This window comes from Patiria miniata, unplaced genomic scaffold (genome assembly GCF_015706575.1).
Source record: "Patiria miniata isolate m_02_andy unplaced genomic scaffold, ASM1570657v1 HiC_scaffold_3, whole genome shotgun sequence".
NCBI lineage: Eukaryota > Metazoa > Echinodermata > Asteroidea > Valvatida > Asterinidae > Patiria > Patiria miniata.
Window position 1 is genome coordinate 30915699 of NW_024037069.1, and position 26147 is coordinate 30941845.

General features: G+C 42.1%; 1 protein-coding gene across 3 annotated transcripts in view; it reads left to right on the top strand.

The window, feature by feature from the left end:
• Positions 1–10930: 10930 nt before the first annotated feature.
• The window catches only part of LOC119737915, a 29911-nt gene continuing 14694 nt past the window's right edge, over positions 10931–26147 (top strand). Inside the window, exons 1-15 of one of the 3 annotated variants that reach the window (XM_038212569.1) lie at positions 10931–11351; positions 12196–12405; positions 13227–13424; positions 13644–13796; positions 15051–15194; positions 15451–15657; positions 16248–16445; positions 17115–17267; positions 18077–18220; positions 18816–19022; positions 20475–20672; positions 22631–22771; positions 23712–23918; positions 24542–24739; positions 25565–25717. In XM_038212569.1, coding sequence (XP_038068497.1) covers positions 11189–11351; positions 12196–12405; positions 13227–13424; positions 13644–13796; positions 15051–15194; positions 15451–15657; positions 16248–16445; positions 17115–17267; positions 18077–18220; positions 18816–19022; positions 20475–20672; positions 22631–22771; positions 23712–23918; positions 24542–24739; positions 25565–25717 — 2674 coding nt within the window. In that variant the 5' untranslated portion in view covers positions 10931–11188. The remainder of the gene's footprint in view (positions 11352–12195; positions 12406–13226; positions 13425–13643; positions 13797–15050; positions 15195–15450; positions 15658–16247; positions 16446–17114; positions 17268–18076; positions 18221–18815; positions 19023–20474; positions 20673–22630; positions 22772–23711; positions 23919–24541; positions 24740–25564; positions 25718–26147) is intronic. The other 2 variants (XM_038212568.1, XM_038212566.1) reach the window with 2 other exon arrangements.

Below are 26147 nucleotides of genomic sequence, written 5' to 3' on the forward strand. Positions count from 1 at the left end.
ACTAATTGTTTTAGTTTTGTGCTGTAGTAATAATTTCATCAGATTTATATCCTACATCCGATTCAACTTAGGCGCTCATTGCGAAGTGCACATGTAAACAAAGCGTGACGTCATTATGTCTTAGGTTTTTTGGGCGACATGCAGACACTGAGTTTCAATACCGTATCTACATGTATCTTTCTTTCCATGCAACAGGCCTGCACCGCCCAAGCACAGGTTAATACAAGCCGTGCCCCATTCGCTCTTGTATCACGATATTGGAACAAAAGCGGAGAAGTTGAACGGGCAAAGGCTTCCCATTCACGTTGCTATAACTACACCTTTTGAACAAAAAAAGTTACGTAACGGAGGACTCTGCGAACAGCATATGCGCTGCACCCGTCGTGAAACAAAGACCGTATCTTGAAAGCAACTCTTCCATGGTGAAACCAATGATTTGATCCTCTGCAAAGAAACTGGTGAACAATCGTATTCGGAAACAAAGCTCAAGAGTCACTCGCGCGAGACCGAAACCTCGACCCGCAGTCTTAAAACAACGAATAGACGACACATCGTGACCAACATAACATGCTCCACACAAGTCATGCTCATACAAGTCAGCTAGTGCCGTCCCTCGACTATGTGACAAATAACGACTATGTGACTATGTGACTCGTACCTCCGTAAATAAAGGCCGCACTTCAACATGTACAAAAACGTGTCGAACTTTGTCAAATTTTGATTTTCACATTTAGGCTTAGTTTGTTGGTTTTTTTGCTTTATACTCACTATCTTCATAGGCTAATCAGAAAGTGCTGCCTTTTTCAGATGTCTATTTGCATTTGCACACGTTTGCGTATCAAACTTTCAACATGAAATTTCACGAAAATTAGCTTAAAATTCTACAACAAAATGAATTACAAGCAGACACAATGTTAAAGTGAAAGGAAAGAGGAAAGGACATCGAGTAGTCAGTGGATACTGCAACATGGACTTACCTGTTCAAACGTTTCTTTATAGAAGTCAGTTCTGTTCATTTATTTCCAGTGTTCACAAATCAGTGTGTGTACATGTACATGTCCAAGTGAAAAACTGTAGAGGAATCCATAAGAAAACACAGCTTGTATATAGACATGGGCCCTATAACACAGTAGGCCTAATGTTCAGACACTAAGTGACAATGAGGCAAAATGCTGTGTTCAGAAAAAAATATTTACATGCAAAGAAAGACAAGGGTACATATCAATAATTTTATAAGCCAACAAAAGAATGTCAGAAATAAATAACTATAGTATCACATATCAAAGTAAAATTCAGCAGAATAAATTTTGTAAGCGGCGAATGTACCGTATACTATTGAGTATACGAATACAAAAACAATCAGAAAAAGTGCCTTAATGAAACAGGTTCGTTTACAAGTCATTTAAATCGTTTGTTTATACGGGAGTTTAGAAGTTTTTTCTTACATGCATGTATGAATACAAAACGCAGATTGAGCCAACGATCCTCCAAGTGTTTCCAACTATATATTAAGACTCAGTGGTTTAAAGACTGCATATACAATAGCCTAGTGTTTAGGGTACTTGTCCACAGACCGCGGGGTCCGGGGTTCGAAACGGACTTTGGTGCAATTTTTTGTGCACCCATACATTGATTTGTGAACACTGGCAATAAAAATGAACTAAACTGAACTGACTTCTACAACGAAACGTTTGAACATGCAGGTAAGTCCTTTCACTTTTTTTAGCTGTTTCGGTGACACACCGAAACAGCTCTTGTTTTCGTTAAGATTTTTTTTAGCTGTTTCGGTGTACACACCGAAACAGCTCTTGTTTTCGTTAAGATTTTTTTTTTTCTTTTTCTTTTTTTTTTTTTTTTTCTCCTTTTTCAGACTTTTTCCCATAGGTTTAACACACGTTTCTTCTGGCAGTCCACTTTGCCACTTTTATAAAACCGATTGATTTCAGACTTGGTACATACTGAGACCACCACCCACAGATGGTCCTAGAAGAAATTTGTGATCGTGACGTCATCAGGTGTCAGGTTACGTTACATTAAAGATGCATTTTTCCCCATATGTTTTGTACACGTTTTAAAACACTCCAGTTTGGTATCTTCGTAAATCCAATCGACTTTAAACTTAATTTATAATTAGACTACCACCCACAAATGGTCCTAGAAGAAATTCGTGATCGTGACGTCATCAAGAGTCAGGTTACGTCACATTAAAGATGCTTATTTCCCCATAGGGTTTGTACATGTTTTAAAACGCTCCATTTCGGCACTTTCGTAAATCTGATCGACGTTACACTTGGTACACACTTAGACCATCACCCACAAATGGTCCTTGAAGAAATTCGTGATCATGACGTCATCAGGTGTCACGTTACTTCACATTAAAGATGCACATTTTCCCCATAGGTTTTGTACACGTTTTAAAACGCTTCACTTTTTGGCACTTTCGTAAATTTGATCGACTTTATACTTGGTACACACTTAGACAACCACCCACAGATGGTCCTAGAAGAAATTCGTGATCGTGACGTCATCAGGTGTTTGGTTACATCACATTAAAGATGCATTTTTCCCCATAGGGTTTGTACACGTTTTAAAACAAAGTACCTTAAATCGTCACGTGTCATACCTAACACTTTCTGTCATCGTCTCATCATATCGGTTGTTTCGTTTCAGCTAAATAACTGATTGAGTTGTAACTTCTTGTTATAGTGTCATACGTGAATTTAATAGTGACATCATGACGATGTCGTCACAAGTCGACGTCTCTCCAAACAGCCGAAACAGCTGTGTTTGTACACAAACACCTCTAGTTTTTCTTTTTTTTTCTTTTTTTTTTTCAGACTTTTTCTCCATAGGTTTAACACACGTTTCTTCAGCCAGTCCACTTTGCCACTTTTTTAAATCCGATCGATTTCAGACTTGGTACATACTTAGACCACCACCCACAGATGGTCCTAGAGGAAATTTGTGACCGTGACGTCATCAGGTGTCGGGTTACGTCACATTATAGATGCATTTTTCCCCATAGGGTTTGTACACGTTTTCATAAAACACTCCACTATGGCACTTTCATAAATTCGATGGACTTAACACTTGGCACACACTTAGACCATCACCCACAGATGGTCCTAGAACAAATTTGTGATCGTGACGTCATCAGGTGTCGGGTTACGTCACATTATAGATGCATTTTTCCCCATATGTTTTGTACACGTTTTAAAAGACTCCACTTTGGCCTCTTCGTCAATCCGATCGACCTCAGACTTGATACATACTTAGACCACCACCCACAGATGGTTGTAGAAGAAATTCGTGACCGTGACGTCATCAGGTGTCGGGTTACGTCACATTAAAGATGCATTTTCCCCATAGGGTTTGTACACGTTTTCATAAAACACTCCACTATGGCACTTTCATAAATTCGATGGACTTTACACTTGGCACACACTTAGACCATCACCCACAGATGGTCCTAGAACAAATTTGTGATCGTGACGTCATCAGGTGTTGGTTTACGTCACATTAAAGATGCATTTTTCCCCGTAGGGTTTGTACACGTTTTAAAACATTCTACTTTGGCACTTTGGTAAATCCGATCGACATTAGACTTTGTACACACTTAGACTACCACCCACAGATGGTCCTAGAAAAAATTCGTGATCGTGACATCATCAGGTGTAAGGTTACTTCACATTAAAGATGCATTTTCCCCATAGGTTTTGTACACGTTTTTCTTCAAACCATGTACTTTGGCACTGTATGTCTGATTGACTTTTCACTTGGCAGATGACATTCGAAGTGACTTCATCAAGTGTTCATCACATGCACAGAGTATTTCAAATATCCGAAACAGCTTGTGTTTGTCCACAAACACATTTCTAGTTATCTTCTTTTTTTTATCACGTATCGCAAGAGTATCTCGTTTGAAGGCATTGTGAAAGCGGCGGGCCCGGCTCACCGTACGGGTGCCCGTATTATCATATAGTCGAGTGACGGGAGTAGTATGAGCATATGTGAAGCAGGTTATGTTAGTCACGATGTCGTCTGATCCCTAGTATAGTTGTTTAAAAGACCGAGGGGGAGGTTTCGGTCTCGCGCGAGCGACTCTTGAGCTTTGTTTCCGAATACTATTGTTCACCAGCTTCTTTGCAGAGATCAATTCATTGGTTTCACCGTGGAAGAGTTGCTTTTATAGATCAAGATACGGTCTTTGTTTCACGACGGGTGCAGCGCACTGTTCGTAGGAGTCCTTCGTTACGTAATTTTTTTGTTCAAAACGTAAACGTTATTGCAATGTGAATGGAAGCCGCCGCCTGTTCAACTTCTCGTGATACAAGAGCGAATCGAGCATATACCGGCTATTTACCTGTGTTTGGGCGGTGTAGGCCTGTTGCATGGAAAGAAATTAAGATACGGTATTGAAACCCGGTAGTGTCTGCATGTCGCCCAAAAGACCTAAGACATAATGACGTCACGCTTTGTTTACATGTGCGCTTTGCTACGAGAGCCAAAGTTGAATCGGAAGTTGGATATAAATCTGATGAAATTAATACTACAGCTCAAAATTAAAGCAATAAGAATGAGTTATTTACGCTCCCTGTCAATGCTATTATTTTAATATTGCATGGACAATGTTTTTGCTCCCTTTTTTCTTTCAAATATACCCAATTAGGCCTATCTTCCAGTTCTTTTTTTATCGCTGTTTTTCTTTGGAATACTGCTCAATCCCCCCCCCCCCCACAAAAAAATATGTTTATTAATATCATTATTTTAATGGGGGCGTCCAAATAAGTAGCGTTTTATTTCATGTTGCGTTTGCGCACATAACAAACAGACCTGTCGAGCAACTGAATTGGTTTCCAATCCATTCTCGAACATGATAGGGTGTCTGGGTACCAACCTATATCATGTCTTATATATGCAAAAGTGAAGAACTTTTATAATGCTAGAAAATTATTGATTTCACAATAAATGTTTTGTTGTTGGGGAGGGGAGCGAGTACAAGCCGAAAATATCACAAGTTCAATTGTTAAATATGCGTCCCCTCGCTGCGTTTCACCTCGAAATTTGACGTTTAGAAACCGATTTGTTTCTTCGAATTATTGGCTGTCAGATATTAATTCAGCTCACGCAGGTCGGGTTCGTTTGTGTGCAAAATGAAAACCCCCTTTTTTTTTCAGAGGGTTGCAGCGCAGACGCCCAAAATTGGAATAAAAGTAAATTTTCTCGTTAAAACAAAAGATACACATCGAAAACTAGTAAGCCTTGATGAAAAAGGCTTATTATAAACAGCACGGGGTGTCATATTTAATGTCGTTCACCCCATAAGCCGTGCACACCCGTGAGGGTTGCCTGCGGAATACGAAAAGGTCTTTTAAGTGTCTGTGCAAATAGAAATTACGAAAGCCGCACCCACCGGCGGGCGGCGGGTGGCGGGCCAGATCACCGTACGGCGCGTCGTCACAATACCGCAGAGAGGTTTTGGTCTCGCGCGAGCGACTCAAAGCGTTGTTTCCGTTGTTTTCAAACCACATCAATGCATGCACAATGGTTCACCATGGAAAAGTTACTTCATGCTTTCTTTTACTTTTGGGTGCAACGGATAGCTTCTCCCGCAGTTACGTAATTTTTTTGTGAACGCGAAGTTGCCAGTTCAGCTTCTCCGCTTTTGTTCCTTGAACATCGCGATACAAAGAGCGAATAGGGCACACACCGCTTTACCCGATCAACCTGTATTTAGACGGTATTCGGGTCTGTTGCAAGCGAGATACGGTATTGAAACTAGAACAGAGCGATTTACTCTTTTCCAAGCCCCTTCTAATATCGAACAACTTACAGTTCATAAACTGGACAGGGATGTGATATGTTCCGCAAGAGCTTATGATTTTTTTTTAATACCAAAATATGATGACCTTTTTATTTCCCGAAATAAACATTTTGTAAAACACGAATCAATGACTTCGATAGCATAATTCATAGCGAGTTGAAAACTCAAGATTTATGAAGTGGAATACATGCATTAGGAAAAAAAGTCGGTTAAAACCAATTGGCTTTGTCAAGATGCCACAGGTGAATAGGGACATACACAATGGCGGATGGGGGGAGGGCAACGGGGGCCATGCCCCCCCCCCCCCCAAATAAAAAATCACCAAACCCATATCTTTTTGAAGATGACGTCGCAAAAAGGCAGCCACCAGCGTACAGCATTAAGGAAAAAAAACGCATTTTTTTCGGGGAACAAAAAAGAAAGAAAAAGCTTGGCCCAACCTAAAAAAAAACCCACTGTGACCTGGATTTGGCCTGATACATTCGTGAGTGCGAGACCAGCATACCGGACTGAACAGTCGCGCGACATGCAACGAATTGTTGATTGCAAGAAGTGAAACAAAGGAAGAATAGTTTGAGAGAGGGGTGGTTCCTCCATCGAGAGTGCAGTTGAATAGGCAATTCGGCGTAACAATGAACGCGCTAGAAAATTACGTAACAGAGTGCGCTGTCAATAGTGTAACGCCCGATATTGGAAGGGAAAGTAAGGTGCGTTCGAATTCCTTGGTACTGTAGTGATTGGAAGGAATTCGAGTACATTGTTCAATGATGAATATTTGTGGGATACTCTCAGTCAATTGAGGGCACTATTTAAGTTTAACGGTCAAGCCTACGCAGGTTTGGTTGGGGGTTAAACGTACGAAAAGTAGTTCGAAAATAATTAGCTGTTTCGGCGACGTAGTTTGCCGAAACAGCTCCTTTTAATTACGTGTGTTCATTTTGATATTAAAGATAGATAAAGGGATTCTTTGCTGTTGTGATTAGAAAGAATTGTTTGTGATTACATAATAATTGTACAGTGTGCAGTGACGATCAGTTGTGCGATTACTTTTAGTTGATTGAGGGCGCTATTCAAGTTTAACGGTCAAGCCTACGCGTAGTTTGTTTTGGGAGTTGAACGTACGAAAAGTAGTTCGCGTATAATTGGCTGTTTTGGTAACGCTGTTCGCCAAAACAGTTCTAGTTGCGTGTATTTCGTGTTAGGATTCAAAATAGCAACCGGGGCATTTCTTTTATTCTCATTTGTAACCGACTCCAATTTTAGACTCCCAACCAGGCGAAATACCTGGAACTTCTAGATCCATATTCTACGTAATGTCACAAATGAAAAAAAAAAAGATATACATGTATAATTCTGGTAATCAGTCTATGTTACCCACAACTCTCTAAGCCGCAGTTCCGTGCGTTTGAGACACCCACCAAATCAAAGCTTATTTCATAATCTTATATTTTCTGTTTTATTTTTGTTAATTTATCCTATGACTTTTGGAAGAAAATTCCATCAAAGGATGTCATTCCGAAAAAGTAGTCCTTATGGTCCATCGCCATTTTGCAAAATAGCGTATGCGCTCCATTGCAAAATAGAGCAATTTTTGGGCCCGATTTCATGCAAATATCACAGAAACACAGGCTCACACTCCTGTGTACGGCTTCCACCCATTTTTTGGGGAACAAGTTCAAAGCCATCAACGGTGTCCACTCTGCGTTTGTAACTCCACAAACGCCTTGACCTCTAGTTGTGTTTGAATTTTCAGTTTAAAGTGAAATGTTAGTACATGTAGGCCTACAGCTGTTACATAAGTTCAGGGTTCGACTTTAGCGGTGACCCGCTAGCCTAAGTAGCCCGGTTGGCGAGTGAAAAATTATTAGGCTACTGCAAAGATGAAAAGGACTGGAAGAAATAAATCATTCAATTCACAAGCAAACCTGTATCAATTTGTGTCTTATTTTAATATTTGATTATGGTCAGATTATTTAAACACTGACAAGGGTGCCTCATGATACATGTTTTAGGCAACATGTACATTCTTGTTTATAAGACACTCTTTAGCAACCCACACTCTATAATAAAAAACACGCGGGCTTGTAAAAATTAAGGGTCTTGTAAAAATTCAGGGTCTGTAGTAACCCGGCTAGAAAAAAAATGTCAAGGGCAAATTTATTTTTAAAGAAAACCATTTCGTTTTCACTGTACCTTATAAACCCCGACAATGGTAAAACTAATAATGGGATAAAGAAAAACAAAAAGTTATGTGGTGTTGACCAAGCATTCAGGGGTCGCGATTGGTTACCGACTCCCATATAGGGCTCTTCCTGGGTCTCGGATTCCCCGGCCCACCACACCTCCTTCCCTATCCATCCATGTAACCCCGGAGGGCCAAGCACCGTTAAGGGAGGAAACGAGGCGACACCCTATGCCTTGCTGCCGAGACAGCAAAAGAGCCCCGTACCTATGAGTAGATGCATAACCTGGACTTCGCAGACAGTCCCAGCCGGTGACTTAACTGATTGAGCTAAGGTCGGTTGGTATTTGACGACAGGAAATTAAGACTCTTAAAGTAAATGACTGAGCGCGTGTATTGAAAACCAAAAATGCACCCCGGTCCGTTTCGAACCCCGGACCCCGCGGTCTATGGACGATGACTCGTACCACTAGGCTATTGTACATACAGTCTTCAAACTCAGAGTCTTAATATATAGTTGGAAACAGAGAGGATTGTCAGCTGCAGTCTGCGCTTTGCCTTCATACATGCATGTAAAAAAGAACCCTCTAAGCTTCGAAACTCCCGTCATAAACAAATGATTTAAATGTCTTGAAAAAAATGTACCTGTTTCATGAACATGCACTTTGGCTGAAATTATGTATTCGTATAGGCGGTACATTCGCCGTACCCCCCCCCCCCCCGCAAAGTATCGGTCTATTTCCAATACATGTACCTTATACTCTTCAATCCATTAATGTTATTTCTCTGAATTTCGATATACATCAATCTACTAGGCAAACTATTCATCTCCGTCCGTCATTTACTGCTTCTTTTGCTTCAAAAATACGGGGGAACCAAGTGATGGTACTCTCCACTGATCCCTGAAGAATTTTCTATATTTTTACAAATCTAATTTGCTGAATGTTTAACTTGCTATATCATACTATAGTTTTCATATCTTCATAGGTTTATTTCTTCCGCATTACGATCGCTGACTTTTTATATACCAAAACGTGGATATGATGACCTTTTTATTTCTTGAAACAAAATTTCCCCCGTTTTTCGCAGCTTTGTGTAATACTTTATAGCGAGTTGACAAACTCCAGTTTCTGAAAGTGGAGAACATACATGTTGAACTTGCTGGAATTTTACTCATTGAGTAAAAAAGAAAGAAAAGAAATGGGTAATTGGTAATTTTTTTTTTTTTTTAATTTGAAGGGGGGGGGGGGGGCATTGCCCCTGTTGGCCCCCGACCGGTTCCGCCGTGTATGTCCCTTTTCACTGTGACATCTTCATTGACAGAGCCACTAATTTTTTTTCAGTGTGACGTCGCAAAAAAGGTAGCCATGTTGCGTACAGCATTAAAATTCAGCCACCATGCAATGATGCCAGGAAGAGTCCTAGTGCCCCCTTGCTTTTCATATCGAATTTGGGGCGGAACATTTTGAACCCACTTTTTCGGGGAACAAAATAATGTTTGGCTCACCCTAAAAAAAAAAAACCGCTGTGGTGTCGATTTGGCCTTATACAATGTGTGCGAGACCAGTACCGGTACTGAACGGTCGCGCTACGTGAAACGAATGGTTGATTGCGAGGAAAGAAACAAAAGAAGAATAGTTTGAGAGAGGGGTGGATAGGCAATTCGGCGTAACAATGAACGCGCTAAAAAAACCCATAAGGAACAGAGTGCGGATTGAGTACATTGTTCAGTGAGGATTACTTGTGGTGATACTCTCAGTCAATACAATTGAGGGCACTATGCAAGTTTAACGGTCAAGCCTACGCAGGTTTGGTTTAGGGTAAAAAGTACGAAAAGTAGTTCGAGCAAAATTAGCTGTTTCGGCGGCCTAGCTCGTTTAAAGTTTCAAACTTGTGTGCGCGCAGGTTTAAACTTGCGCGCGCAAGTTTAAACTTGCGTGGGGGACTCAAATTGCGCTCGACATATCCCTTTACAGCATGTATTCTGCACTGTTCTGCAAATACTACACTGTACGACGGCACAAACAGGTGGATTTTATTTTAACTAATTTAACGGGGCAGATTTATGAGGGTGGGTATAATTATATCCCCCTTCCCGGGGGGGGGGGGGGGAGGGGGGGGGGGCGGGTACCATATTTCAGTAGGGGGCGCTGTTCAAATTCGATGATTATTAACACTAGATTATTAGAATCGTGTACTGTACTTTGAACAGGCAAACATTATACCAGTATAACTTTTTTGGGGTGTCACAGGCACAGCAGGGGCGAGGAGGGGGGGGGGGGGGGGGGGGGGGGGTTCGACTAATTTTTTAGGAATTTGTGCCCCCCCCCCCCCTGGATCCGCGCCTGATGGCTTTTCCGGACAACTGAGGGCGATGTAACGTTAGCTGTTCAATTTCCTGATGACAGTTCACTGAGTTTTTGTGAGAAAGTAAATTGCTCATTCAAGTTGGCTATTGACACAACAAGGAATTAGCAAAGATCTGAAATCAAATTTGCAACAATGAACTTTTCAAAACTCCAGCAAGTTTTGGTGCTGAAATAGCTGTAATATTAAATATTGAAGTTTCTGCCTGAAATGATATCACTTTTTTGGCTCATGAATATGGAAATTACATTAGCATAAAAACCAAAAAGTCACCAAAATACCCTTGAAAATGGCATTGGAAACATACATTGAAAATAGGGTTAAATGGTACACAAAGGTTGATTTTCAATGATTGCATTAAAAAAAATTACATTCACAGCATGCCCTTTTAGTAAGGGTATAGCTAGGCCACATAAAAGTTTTCACTCAATAAAAAGGATTTATTGGGATTATCTAACTGGCATGTGTTGGACCTGGTCAGTCAATATTCAATGTGTTAAGCCTAAGGACAGTAAAAAAGTGCAAAGTTCAAGTGGCTGACCTGCACCCCGCAATTTATAATATAATCACAACACTCTGAGGAGATAGAGATCGTTTACACACAGCTCAAATTATCTATTTGAATCTATAGACTAGGCAAAGTTGTTCCTGGTAATAATTGTTCAGTGGGCGGGTTCAGTTTCTGCAGGTTTGGAGTTTCAAAGTACAAAGTTCAAAATCTGGTTTATTGTACCTGTAATATAATAACTTGTACCCAGTTTTGCATAGAGCATCGGTAATTTTCGAGGAGATCTCCATTTGAATAAAAAGTTTAAATGCTCTGGAATGCAACGCGTGATTCTTCATTTACACTGATTGGATGTTTTACCAGAATACCAAAAAAAGTGAAAAAAATGTTCATGATGTCGTGGTGGATCGTTTGTATTTTATCTTCCTTCTTGGGGTTCACGAACTTGTCGGCTTTCACGCAGACAACTGGTACGTACAATATAACTTTATCCACCAAAAAGAAAAAAAAGTAATCCAAGATTTGAGTTCTCCAGACTCCTGGAGTATACTTTTGCTCAAGGTGTACTTTACATGCTTGGCGCATAATTTTGATTAGTGATTTTCCTGCTTCAGATCTCCATGAGATTGTTGTTTATCAGAGAAGAAGACACCGCTCTAATAAGCTTCTTTTTTCGATAAGTAAGGATTCAGGGTATATATGTCCCAGAATGGTGATTGTAAGCATAGATCTCCTTAAAAGCAGACTATAGCTGTGAAATTTGGCCCTAACTGGTCAAAGGCGGATCCAGAACACAATTTTAGGGGGGGGGGCAAAAAAAAAAATTGTCCCCCAAAAAAGTGGGTCCAAAAAATTACGGCGTGGGGTTCGGGGCCCGCTTAAGGGCCCCGAAAAATTTTTGGATTCTAGATGCTCTGTGGTGCGATCTGAGGCAATTTCTGACCACTTTAACCAATTTTTTTTGAGGAAAAGATGGTGGTGTACTCATTGCCTGCCTTTATTGCGATGTCACATAGAAAATTAAAAAAAATTTGTTTCATTTTTGGGGGGGGCCATGGCCCCCTTTGGCCCCCCCCCCCTGGATCCGCCCTTGTAACTGGTCCGCATATTGTGGACTCAATACTGTGTACGAGATAGCCCTAACCATACAAATCGTCCTGCCCAGAACAGCATCTCCCGGGCCCAAACGGTTCCCGGTACTATGGTTCTACTTCTATCATGACGTTGATGATACCAACTGGTATGTGTTTTATATCGCCGGGCCCTCGATCAGTCGTGCATAATGTCCATTGTGTTTTCTATTCCTTTTACCAGCGGGTCCCTGCCCAGAAGAGTATGTCCTGGGCCCAAATGGATCTTGTTACTGGTTCTATCATGACGTCAATGATACCAACTGGTGGTATTACAGTCGAGGAGCGTGTCAGAACCGAGGCAGTGACTTGCTGATCATCGACAGTCAAGAAGAGTTGGATTACATCCTGAATCAGACACAAACACTAGCTCCTGACCAAACGTGGTGGATCGGTAAATTTAGGATTTAATTTTGGTTGTTTTTTTTTCACTGCGTTTTTAACTTCCGTGATTTAAATCACGCATTGATGGACGGGATCCGCTCAACACCTCATAGTCCAACACCTCATAGGTCCGACGCCTCATAAGTTCGACAAAATTGCATACCCTAACCAAATAAAGGCCCATAAGTCCGACGCCTCATAGCTCCGACGCCTTGTAGGTCTGACAAATTAAACACCTTGTTTTTCTGACGTCGGACTTATGAGGCGTTGGACTTCTGAGGCGTCGGACCTATGAGGCAGAATTTATGCCTCAAAAGTCTGACGCCTCATAAGTCCGAAATTTCGGACTTATGAGGCGTCAAACCTATGAGGTGTCGGACTTATGATACAGCCCCTGATGAATCTTAAGACTACAATTTTTAGGAGTGGGTTTGAAAACATTAAAACTTATCGACATGATTTTTTAATTATTATTTGTCTCTGGTGATGAAACAAGGTATTTCCTCGAAAACATCTTCTCATAGCTCAAAAAGGCTGCGGAAAGCATGCTGATCAGTTTTAGAGGTGGGAGGAAAACCTTAGAAGACTATTCTGGGGAAGCCAATCCACATGTGGACCAGGGCGGACATCAAATCTCGGCCACAGAGGTGGAAGGCAAGGACAGGAGGACTGGGCCAACCTGACTCCCCATACATTACATTCACTTTGATGCAAATTAACTCTGTATAGGCTACCAGACGTCTTCAGTGACAATTTTGGGCAAAAGCGAAGGACATTACATCCGATATTGGTGACTATTTAAAAAAAAAAAAAATTATATTTTTTGGTCAGGTTATTATGATGTTTCAGTGGAGGGGACGTGGCGCTGGGTTGATTGCAGCGATACCAGTGATTGGCAGTCAACTCTATGGGTGTCGGGGGAACCAGCTATCAGGAAAGATTGCGGTATTCTTCTGGGCGGCACGGGGCAACTGAGCAGTGAAATATGCGACGAGAAATTCAACTTTATCTGTGAGGTGTCACCAAAAGGTAGGAAGAAAATGATACTTGCTACAGACACAAACAAGCATGGTTGTCCCTTTGATACAGCAATTCATTCCTTGGCGAAGAGAAGCTGCTTGGTGTAAAATGCCTTGCCCAAGGACACAAACTTCAACCTTAAAGGCTGGACTTGAACACAGAATCTGACTTTCAAACAAGAGTTTTAGATCCTCAACTAATGAATGTTTGTTTTTGTTTAACCCCTAGACTTCACCATCGCCGACACCAATGCGCGAAATGTGAAAGCCGTCGCTATCAATGAAACGGCAATAAGAGTGACTTGGGACGTGTCACCGTACAACTGTGACGTCTTTGGATATAGAGTGCACTACCAACAATATCGAGAACCGAGCAACGCAGGTAAGCAACACAAACATTGTTGAAAGAGTTAGCTGGGGTTTTTTTCACGGTAAAATTTGGTTGTTGAAACTGAGACTAGCTGTCTAGGCAAACCAAAGCTTCTAGAATGGGTTCTCAGGTAATTGACTCCGTGCATGAACAATAGATGGCGCTTTGTGACCCCTTTCAAGACCCCCGGTGGGAGGGGCTTGCACGTTCTGGTCTGTAGGCGTATGGCGAGAAGTACGCACGACTGATTTTCATTTTGAATGGGCACTCATCTGTAGCGTTTTTGCGTGAGCGTCAGGCGTTGATAGCAATGTGTTCAAAGGTCCCTCCCAGTGGTCTCCCCCTACTCTCTCTTTGTAACCACTAGAGGGGTGTTTGTGCACGGAGTCTATCCTCTATAACTTAATGTAGCCTCACTTTGGTAATTCAAGCAAGAGCGAATGGAATGCTCCCTTAACCTTTTATCCTTTTAGTAAATCTAAACTTAGATTTAAAGTTAAAGGCCGTATGTGTCCGAAACAGTTGGAAATAACACACCCCGATTCTAAGGGAAGTGGCTGCTGTGGGCTCCGTGCGCCAACAAAAGAGGGCGCGTTTTTGTCTCTTTTGAAAGCTCGGTGGACGGGACACACAGCGTGCGCGTATTGTACTGCACTGGTTGGCGTGCAAAGTACGCACAACTTCCTGAATGTGCAAAAGCTATAGCCACCGTGTCTTCACGTGAGTGTCCGGCATCATCCGCGCGCGAATGCGTTCAAATTCAACTTGTGATGGTCTCTGAGACTAATCCCTGCCTCCAATAACTTTGGATACATTCGAAATACCCGGTGGATGGATCCAGAACAAGGTCACCCCCAACTCTCCTTTTCTGGCAGTTGGCGAGGTACTTGTGCACGGAGCCCATAGCTAGAGGCTTCCATAGGTGTGCGCATTAATGCAAGCCTTGGTCAGGGCCCAATTTCACGGCGCTGCTAAGCACATAATTTTCTGCTAACAGAGCCTCCGTCTATTTCATGGAGACCGTAAGCATAAGCACAGCAAAAGGCATGCTTACTTCAGAGGAAAATTTGCTTAACTTAGTGACGTAACAGTAGAAATCTCCATGCACGCGCGACCGAGTTAGCACGTCCACGCCGTGAAATAGTGCTTAAGGTTAGCAAATTTTTCTGCTATACTGTTAAGCAGCGCCGTGAAATTGGGCCCTGGTGATTCACACCCAGCCATATCTGGCCAATGATATCGTGTTTCTGACTTTTTGCCTTTCAGGTTTTGTACAAGTCTACGAGGGCAGTGCCAATGAAACCATTCTTTCCCCTCTTTATGCGACAAATGCGATGTGGCAAATCTACGTAGCTGGCATGCAGATTGAGAAGGAGTTGGAAAAAGTTGGACCAGCTGAGGTATGGTTTGGTAAGTGAAACCCTCAGCAAGCGTACCTTTTATAAAAGGTATCTGGAAACAGTTTTGAAATCTTTCAATTCTGCACTCGTAGTTCTTTCCCCCAAAAGTTGTCCCTTTTCAAGAATGGCATTTAACTGGACCTATAATGGTTCTTTCTCCTTGTTCAATCACAATTTTAATAACCCAGGCTGGTGTTTGTTCTTCTGTCCTCTAGTATCTACCGGTCATACGTTATGTCCATTGTCGTGATATATCTTTTAACCAGGTCCCTGCCCAGAATGGCATATTCCAGGCCCAAATGGTACTTGTTACTGGTTCTATCATGACGTCAATGACACCAACTGGTGGTATTACAGCCGAGGAGCGTGTCAGGACCGAGGCAGTGACTTGCTGATCATCGACAGTCAAGAAGAGTTGGATTACATCCTGAACCAGACACAAATACTGGCTCCTGGCCAAACGTGGTGGATCGGTAAGTTTAGGATTTTTGTTGGTGTTTGTTTTGTTTTTGCTGTATTTTTAAGCACTGTGACTTAAATCAGGCACTGAGGGATCTGAGGACAGATACAGGATAAAACCTGGTTCACTTCGCTTGATTGTTCAAAGAGGATTTGAAAATGACAAATCTATCATTAGTATTTTGTTTATTATATTATGTATTTCTGGTAATGAAACCAAGGATTCCACAAAAATGCCTTTAGGGACTGTAACTCAAGAAGCCTTGAGAAAGTTGCTGAAAGAAGACAATGAACAAATGTTTTAGAGGTGGGAGGAAAACTCCAGAAAAATACTCTGGGGAAAACCCAATCCATGTGTAGATCAGGGTGGGAATCGAACCTGGGCCATAGAGGTGAAAGGGGATCGAGGACAGGACCACTGCAATTGGACTCCCCATACATTATCAAGTCTATACGAGTGGTTTTTATCGTCAACTTTTAGCACAGGTAAAGAAACTTTCATCCGTTATCGGTGACTAAGTTTGAAAAAAATAAATACTGCTTCAAAAGTTTTGCATTTTATGTCTCTTCGAAAATGTCAAGTTCTTTTCTTTTTTTTGGTCAGGTTATTATGATGTTTCAGTGGAGGGGACGTGGCGCTGGGTGGATTGCAGCGATACCAGTGATTGGCAGTCAACTCTATGGGTGTCAGGGGAACCAGCTATCAGGAAAGATTGCGGTATTCTTCTGGGCGGCACGGGGCAACTGAGCAGTGAAATATGCGACGAGAAATTCAACTTTATCTGTGAGGTGTCACCAAAAGGTAAGAAGAAAAACTTACAGGCTACAGTGTGCTGAAGAACTTTGTTGATTGACAATATTCACAACAGGTGTAGAGCGGAAGTATAGGCAAAACAAACCTCAATATTTCAGGCTTTTCTTAAGATGAGTGGTGTTCAGTTTACCTGGTTGGATGACAATCTTTCACATTTTAGACAAACTTACTCGCTTTGGTCATGGTTTGCACAATTTGGACTGAGTTTCTTGAGAATGTATATTTCTTAAGGCTTGATACTTAGATTTTGAGTGCACAATTGAGACACAACCAGCATTGTTGTTCCTCATGAGACAGTCATTTGTGCCAGGGTTTAGAGAAGCTACTTATGTAAAATGCCTTGCCCAAGGACACACAATGCAACTCCACAGGCTGGACTCAAACCCACAGTCGGTAGAGTTTCAAACAGTATTTTTGAGTTTGATTTAAAAATTAAGACCCAACAAACACAATTGTCCCTCTGATGAGGTAGCAATTTATGCCTGAGTGGAAAGAAGATACTTAATGTAAAATGCCTTGCCCAAGGACACACAATGCAACCCCACAGGCTGGACTCAAATGGAGAATCTGTAGACTTAAAAATAAGATGTTTAGTTCGGGACTCCTACTCTATGAAGCCACGTCAGTGAACTTGTTTTGTTTTTGTTTGACCACTAGACTTCACCCTCGCCGACACCAATGCACGAAATGTGAAAGCCGTCGCTATCAATGAAACGGCAATAAGAGTGACTTGGGACGTGTCACCATACAACTGTGACGTCTTTGGATATAGAGTGCACTACCAACAATATCAAGAACCGAGTAACGCAGGTAAACAAAACCATTGTTGTTAAGGGTCCATGAGATAAATTTGTCTTAGGAACACATTTTCTGCAACTTTCTGCTCCTCTTAAAATGTATGAAAACTATTTGACATTCCTTTCTGGTTAATTTTATTGAAAAGTGCACTTCTTTAAACATTTCAGATTTCCCTTGTATTTTCAGACTACTGAGGGCGCAGTTGCGGTGATGTCATTTCAGGAAGACACTTCAGTTTAGGGGTTTTGTTCAAATTGTGAACACAATTTTTTTTTCGTGGTTGAAAACATTTGTGAGAAAGTTTGCTCACTGGCTTACTGCCATGCACTGACTCAACAACAAATCACCAAAGAAAAGAACATTTACAACGGCAAAATATTGAAAAATCTGGCAACTTTTGGTGCTGAAATAGCTGTAGCATTGAAGTTTCTGCCTGAAATGACATCACGCTTTTGCTCATGAATATGCAAATTTTCATTAGCATAAAAACCAAAAAGTCTCCAAAATGCCCTTCAAATTGGCAAAGTGGTCAATTGGGACACAAGGGTGCATTTCCAAAGATTGCATAAATTTTTTGTTAAAAATTACATTGCATGGGCCCTTCAAAAGTTTTTCCACCTTTTAAAAATCCAAACTTAGACCTACAAATATGATAGGTCGTTCAAGACGACCGGAAATAATACACAAGTCTATGGGAAGTGGCTGAAGCCGCTAGCCAGTGGCTTCCATAGTTGTGCATGTTATTCACAGCCGTAGCCAAGTGATTCGAACACAGCCATATCTGGCCAATAATGTCGTGTTTCTGGCTTTTTGCCTGTCAGGTTTTGTACAAGTCTACAAGGGCAGTGCCAATGAAACCATTCTGTCCCCTCTTTATGCGACAAATGTGATGTGGCAAATCTACGTAGCTGGCATGCAGATTGAGGAGGAGTTAGACAAAGTTGGGCCAGCTGAAGTATGGCTAGGTAAGTGCAAGACGTCTTTCTTTTTCTTCTTTCTTGCAAGTGCTGTCTCATGTGGTTGAAGATAAACACACTGCCAGAAACACCGGGGCAAACCCCTTCTCGTAGTGATAAGTGTTACTGGGTTCTTTTATGCGCATTACAAAATGCACGGGACCTATGGCTGTACGTCCCATCTGAAGGACGAAGCGATAATGGTTAAGTGTCTTGCTTAAGGACACAAGTGTCAAGACTGGAACTCTGCTGATCAGAAACACCAGAGCTTGAGTCGGGTGCTCTTAACTGCTCGGCAATGACACTTCACTTGACAATTAATATAACACTTGAGAGCAATGACTTGACATTACATACCTATAAAAAAGAAATCTTGAAACAGTTTGGAAATCTTTAAAATCTGCACTTGCATTTATTTCCCCAAATATACTGGTATTGCTTTGAGGAGAAGTTATATCTTCAAAAGTGGCTCTACCAGGAATGGTATTTAACCAGACCTAAAGATTCTTTCTATTTGTTCTATCATGACGTTAATAACACAGGCTGGTGTGTGTTATACCGCCCTCTGCCGGTCACACATAATGTCCATTATTCCTTCTACCAGGTCCCTGCCCAGAATGGCATCTTCCAGGCCCCAACGGATCCTGTTACTGGTTCTATCATGACGTCAATGATACCAACTGGTGGTATTACAGTCGAGGAGCGTGTCAGAACCGAGGCAGTGACTTGCTGATCATCGACAGTCAAGAAGAGTTGGATTACATCCTGAACCAGACACAAATACTGGCTCCTGACCAAACGTGGTGGATCGGTAAAGTTTAGGATTTTTTTAGATGTTTTTTGTTTTGTTGTTGCTGTGTTCTTAACCACTGTCATTTAAATCAGGCTTTGATGGAAGTTCAATACAGGATAAAGCCTGGTTCATCACTTCAAGATTTTTTTCAAAGCTGATTTAAAAAAGTTAAATTGATCATGATTTTTTTTTTTAATTATTATTTTATGCTGGCCATGAAACCAAGGATTCCTCAAAAATGCCCTTGGCACTGTAGCTCAAAAAGCCTGGAGAAAGCTGACAGTGAACGAATATTCACTTTTAGAGGTGGGAGAAAAACCCCAGAGGAATATTCTGGTGGAACTCCAGAAAAATATTCTGGTGGGAAAAAAAAATGGCATCATGTAGGGACTGAAACCTAATCCACATGTGGACCAGGGCAGGAATCAAACCCTGGCCATAGAGGTGTACGGCCGGGAACATAAAACCCCCAAATCCTCCACTGTGCAGAAAATCAGTGGCACACTTTTTGTTTTCAACTTTCAGGGTCTACTGTCCTCAATCTTACCAGATCTTTCAAAAACCTAATGGAATATACAAAGAAACCAAGTCGAATAGAGGCAATCAACTATTTTTAAGCTCTTGCAGGAGCTTCTTACAAGTCACTCTGGTGTCGATCGCTTGGTCGGTCGTTCGCTCGTACCCCTCGCCCTGCAGGGCGGTTGGTACGAGCGAAGTTCAGTCGGTCCATGAAGCAAGCACTGTACCAACCTGATTAGAGGTGTGCATTTACGGGTAGTAGGGAACCAGGTACCCTATTGAAGTAAAATGCGGGTACCCGGGTACCCTATTGAAGTAAATGCGGGTACCTGGGTACCTGGGTACCCTATTGAAGTAAATGCGGGTATCTGGGTACCCTATTGAAGTAAATGGGAGTACCTGGGTACCCAAATGCGGGTACCTGGGTACCCTATTGAAATAAATGCGGGCGCCTGGGTACCTTGGTACCCTATTGAAGTAAATGCGGGTACCTGGGTACCCGGGTACCCTATTGAAGTAAAATGCGGGTACCTGGGTACCCGGGTACCCTATTGAAGTAAAATGCGGGTACCTGGGTACCTAGGTACCCTATTGAAGTAAATGCGGGTACCATGGTACCCTATTGAAGTAAAATGTGGGTACCTGGGTACCCGCAAAAGGAGCACACAATAACACTTCCACACTTGCGTCGATGCAGCAAGATAAGTACTTTATAAAGTTGGTTACAAGTACCCGATCCCATAATCTGGAACCGGCTCTTGACATCAGCGGTCGGGCACTCGGTTTCCGACGTACACCCCTAAAACTGACTCCCCATACATTATACATACACTTTGATGTAAATCTAAAAATCAAGTCTTTACCACTGATCTTTATTGATACCTTTGAGCACAGGCACAGAAACTTCCATCCTTTTCAATAACGTCCATTTCGTTTTGTTTGGGAGGGCAGGTTATTACGATGTTTCTGTTGAGGGGACGTGGCGCTGGGTGGATTGCAGCGATACCAGTGATTGGCAGTCAACTCTATGGGTGTCAGGGGAACCAGCTATCGGGAAAGATTGCGGTATTCTTCTGGGCGCCACGGGGCAACTGAGCAGTGAAATATGCGACGAGAAATTCAACTTCATTTGTGAGGTGTCGCCAAAAGGTAAGAATTTAAGAAGACGGAAGAAAAAGATACAGGCTACTGTCAAGAGTTCTTGAAATTTGGTGTTGTGTGTTGTACAAGGGTTTTTGTTAAGATGAGCAGGGTTCTGTTTGCTTGGCTCTTTGACTATCAGTATCATTCTAATGTTAGACAAACTTATTCAGTTCGGAGTCTTGGACACAGTTTCCACAATTTGGAGTTACTTGAGAATGTATTTATTGGGGCCTAAGTGTTTTTAGATTTGTGGTACAAAAAGATTTGATGCAACGATTTATTCGTGGATGGAGAGAAGCTACTTAGTGTAAATTGCCTTGCCCAAGGACACACACTAGCGCTGGACTTGAACCCAGAATCTGTAGAGTTATAAACAAGAGTTGTAGATCCTCAACTAATGAATGTTTGTTTTTGTTTGACCCCTAGACTTCACCCTCGCCGACACCAATGCGCGAAATGTGAAAGCCGTCGCTATCAATGAAACGGCAATAAGAGTGACTTGGGACGTGTCACCGTACAACTGTGACGTCTTTGGATATAGAGTGCACTACCAACAATATCAAGAACCCAGTAACGCAGGTAAACAACACCAACATTAAAAGAGTATTCTAAAAAGAACCGGAACACAATTGGCTGTATTTTTTTAATGGTAAAATTTGGTTGTTGAAACTGAGACTAGCTCTCTTGGTAAACTGGAGCTACTTGAATGGGTTCTCAGGTAATTGACTCCGTGCATGAACATAGAGGGCGCTTTGTGCCTTTTTCAAGACCCCTAGTGGGAGGGGCATGCACGAACTGGTTTGTAGGCGTAGGCCGCAAAGTACGCACGACTGATTTCGTTCTGAATGTGTGCAAAACCAAAGCATCTTTGCGTGATTGCGGCAGCGTAGGCAATGTGTTCAGATGTCCCTCACAGTGGTCTTCCCCAACTCTCCCTTTGTAACCACAAGAGGGGGTACTTGTGCACGAGGTCTGTAACTTAGTAGAGCCTAGCTTTGGTAATTCCAAGCAAGAGTGAATGGAATGCTCCCGTAATGTTTTCCCCTTTAGTAAATCCAAACTTAGACCTACAGTTATAATGGGCTGTACATGATGGCTGGAAATAACACACGGGTCTATGGAAAGTGGCTGTAGCTGCTTCCATAGGTGCATGTATGGCTTCAGCCATATCCATAGCCGCTTGTGTAATTGCAAGCCGTAGTCAAGTAATGTGGCCAAGGCCGTGTTTGAATTACTTGGCTACGGCTAGGAAATAACACACTGGTCTATGGGAAGTGGCTGTAGCCGTTTCCATAAGCGCGTGTATGGCTTCAGCCATATCCATAGCTTCTTGTGTAATTGTGAGCCGTAGTCAAGTAATGTACGGCCAAGGCCGTGTTTGAATTACTTGGCTACGGCTAGGAAATAACACACAGGTCTATGGTAAGTGTCTTCAGCCATATCCATAGCCGCTTGTGTAATTGCAAGCCGTAGTCAGTAATGTGGCCAAGGCCAAGTTTGAATTACTTGGCTACGGCTAGGAAATAAACAGGTCTATGGGAAGTGGATGTAGCCGCTTCCATAGGCGCGTGTATGGCTTCAGCCATATCCATAGCCGCTTGTGTAATTGCAAGCCGTAGTCAAGTAATGTGGCCAAGGCCGTGTTTGAATTACTTGGCTACGGCTAGGAAATAACACACGGGTCTATGGGAAGAGGCTGCAGCCACTTCCATAGGCGCGTGTATGGCTTCAGCCATATCCATAGCCGCTTGTGTAATTGCAAGCCGTAGTCAAGTAATGTGGCCAAGGCCGTGTTTGAATTACTTGGCTACGGCTAGGAAATACACTGGTCTATGGGAAGAGGCTGCAGCCGCTAGCCAGTGGCTTCCACAGTTGTGCATGTTATTCCCAGCCATAGCCCAGTGATTCGAACACAGCCATATCTGGCTAAATACAGTTTGGTTTTGACACTCTTTGCCTTTCAGGTTTTCTACAAGTCTACGAGGGCAATGCCAATGAAACCATTCTATCCCCTCTTACGACAAATGTGTGGTGGCAAATCTACGTAGCTGGCATGCAGATTGAAGAGGAGTTGGACAAAGTGGGGCCAGCTGAAGTATGGTTAGGTAAGTGCAAGACTTGACAGCATACCTGTAAAAAAGAAAATCTTGAAACAGTTTGGAAATCTTTAAATTCTGCACTCGCACTTATTTCCCGGATACCGGTATATATTGTGTTGAGGGGAAGTCATGCATTTATTTAATATTCATAAATACCTAATACAGTTTACCCATTCCTATTGGTCGAGAGCTGTCATGTGGCCGTTTTAAACGGATGATAAAGACATGGCTGGCTGGTCTTAAACACTTTTTCAGTGTCGCATGCAATTTGGACTCCCATGAAATCCGGTGCCTTTTAACGTTTCATTGGTTGAAAGTTCAAATTCCTCATGTAGGCATGCGTAGTACTACCAGTGAATCAGTATATTTCATAGTCCCAAATTCACAATACACCAGCCCAGCTGCGTTTTGCGCAACATCGCGCAGTACGCATGACGCGTGCGCCGATCATCCTTATAAGGTAAGGAGTTGTAGAGGGACATTCCATTTTAAAGTCAGAGGGGTGGTTCATCAAACATGAAGTAAATGGTTGGCAGTGTCTAGTTTTTGACTTGTTTTGATTTTTGGACTGAAAAGATTTTTTTTTTTTGACGGAAAAGGTATTGATGAATGGGAATAAATATGTGCTTGGTCGGTATTAAACACTCTGTTTAAGACCGGTTGGAGTCTGGAATGCTGAAAATTGCCCTTGGCTTCGCCTCAGGTAATTATCACCAATCCAGACTCCAACTGGTCTTAAAGAGAGTGTTTAAATACCTCCCAAACACACATTTATTCCCTTATTAAATATGTCCTCAAAAGTGGTCCCACTCCAGAAAGGTATTTACCGTGACCCAATGGTTCTTTTTACTGGTTCTATCACAACCTTAGCAACACAGCCCAGTGTTTGGTATACCGCCCTCTCTTGGTCCTGCATAATACCTATTGTGCTATTTCTTTCAACCAGGTCCTTGCCCAGGATGGCATCTACCAGGTCCCAACAATTCCTGTTACTGGTTCTATCACGATCCGAATAACACGGGCTGGTGGTCCAGCAGGAGAAACAGCTGCTTAAATCGAGGCAGTGACTTGCTGATCATCGACAATCAGGAAGAGTTGGATTACATCCTGAATCAGACGGAAACCCTGGCTCCTGACCAAACGTGGTGGATCGGTAAGTTTAGTTACTATGGACTCTGACCACAAATATCTCTCAGTGATAAAAATTTTAACTTGTCATTTGTGCATTTTTTTCATTAGCAACAAAAGTGCTCAAAATCTTAAGACGGGTGCTGAACAACTAACCTAATGAAGTTTTAGCTCAGTGAATGCCGTGTATTCCGCAAACAATATTCGAGGATCTCGGTTTCACTTGAATTCAAAAATTGCCGAGTCATATTTTGAATTGCACCCGAAATCAGCGTCCGAGACACGTTCTCACTCAGCTGATTGCCGCTACGTGATGTCACGCGCTGAACTGACGAATAATAGCAACAGCGAGCCCGTCGTGTCAACGCTTACGCGCACCCATTAACGAATTGGATTAATTACCAGCCGTCACTTGACGCATCTTTGGAATTTGCCTTCTTTTATTGTTTTCTTAAAGAACGACAGCATGCAAGAAAGAAAAAATTCACAGGGAGTTAATAGTACCATTACTATCTTTAAACCAAATAAGCTTTTTTTTAAGCAATAATTTTGTCAATTGAAAAGTTGAACATAAAGAAATCGACCACGACTGGAGCAACTTTTTTGACTTTTTTTTTGATCCACTTTTTGACTTGTTTTCCCCAATAGGTTACTATGACGTGTCCGTTGAGGGGACGTGGCGCTGGGTGGATTGCAGCGATACCAGTGATTGGCAGTCAACTCTATGGGTGCCAGGGGAACCAGCTTTAAGGAAAGATTGCGGTATTCTTCTGGGCGGCACGGGGCAACTGAGCAGTGAAATATGCGACGAGAAATTCAACTTTATCTGTGAGGTGTCACCAAAAGGTAAGAATTTAAGAAGACGAAAAACTTTCTTTTATTTTTTTGAGAAGAATTAAGTTTTGTACTTAAAGGGAAAATACAACATTTGCAAGCATCAAAAAATAAAACTACCAAATTATTTTGAAATACTTTGCTGGACTGTTAGTGAATGACAGTCTAAAGCATCCTGTAAAATCATGGCACCTGGTATACTGTCATTTTCAAGAAAATTGGTATTTTCGTATCAATTTCCAACGCTGGTCGGCCGACCAGCATTGGAAAAAAACTGGCTTTTTTCACATACTGGCCCCAATTGACCATATTTAGTTAGTCCGCATTTGTTTGCGATTGATTACACACCTATGAACGGGTACAAGCCAGCTAAACTTGTTCCCTGACCTTACAATTCCCCAATGTCTATAAATCGCTCCGTTTCATCTTTAATGGAGTCAGGGAACCAGACTGCAGGAAACTGATTGTTTTTCTTGATTTTTATAGCATCTACGAACCCGAAATGTCAAAAAAGACAGTTTAACAATATTTGCTATATATTACCAACCCCCCAAATCCATCCATTTCTGAAAATTACAGCAAAAGTAAATGATGTATATTCCCTTTAACTAAAATGTATCAACGTAAGAATAAGAGAAATTGACTGGAGCGGGGCTTGAAACCTCCGCATTGTCGTTCCAGTGCTGAGCTGTCTCGCCCTATGTTGGCATTTTGCCAGTTGTCAATGTATGCGATTTTTACATCATATTTTTTTGAATTCAAAGCAAGGATGAGCAAGGAATAGTTTCAAGACTTTACCTTTTAAAAATAACAACATCTTCTTTTGTTTGCTGGAAGATTTTACCGAGGAGGATACGAAACCCACAAACGTTGCCGCCGTTGCCATGACGCCCTTCAGTGTAAAAGTGACGTGGGACGTGTCGGCGGATAACTGTGATGTCATCGGATATCGAGTGCATTACTTCAAAACGTCGGACAAAAATCAGAAAGGTAATTGTAGTACGTCGTATTTATTCACTGATGAATTGGGCAGTTTCAGGCCAGGGAGGCAGGGAGATTTGGGGCACTACAGTGGCCAAGCGGTCAACTTGACCCATCTGTTTTGTATCGGCAAGTAGGCTCGGTGGTTGGAAACTGTCCAATGGGTTCCGTTCGCAAACAAGAGAGGGCGCTGTATTCCTTAAGAGCTCCATGGACGGGACACACTGCGTAAGCATACTGGTTCGCACGCGTAAAGCGTGAAGTACACATGGCTAATTTTATTCTTCATGTGCCCAAATTCATAGCATCTTATGGTTAGTGTCAAGCATCAGGCGTTGTCAGCAGTGCGTTCGAATGTCTCGATATCTCCCAGAGGTCTCCCAATAAGCCTCAATGACCTCACATTTTGTTTACGTGTGTGCTTTCCTATGGTGCTCAG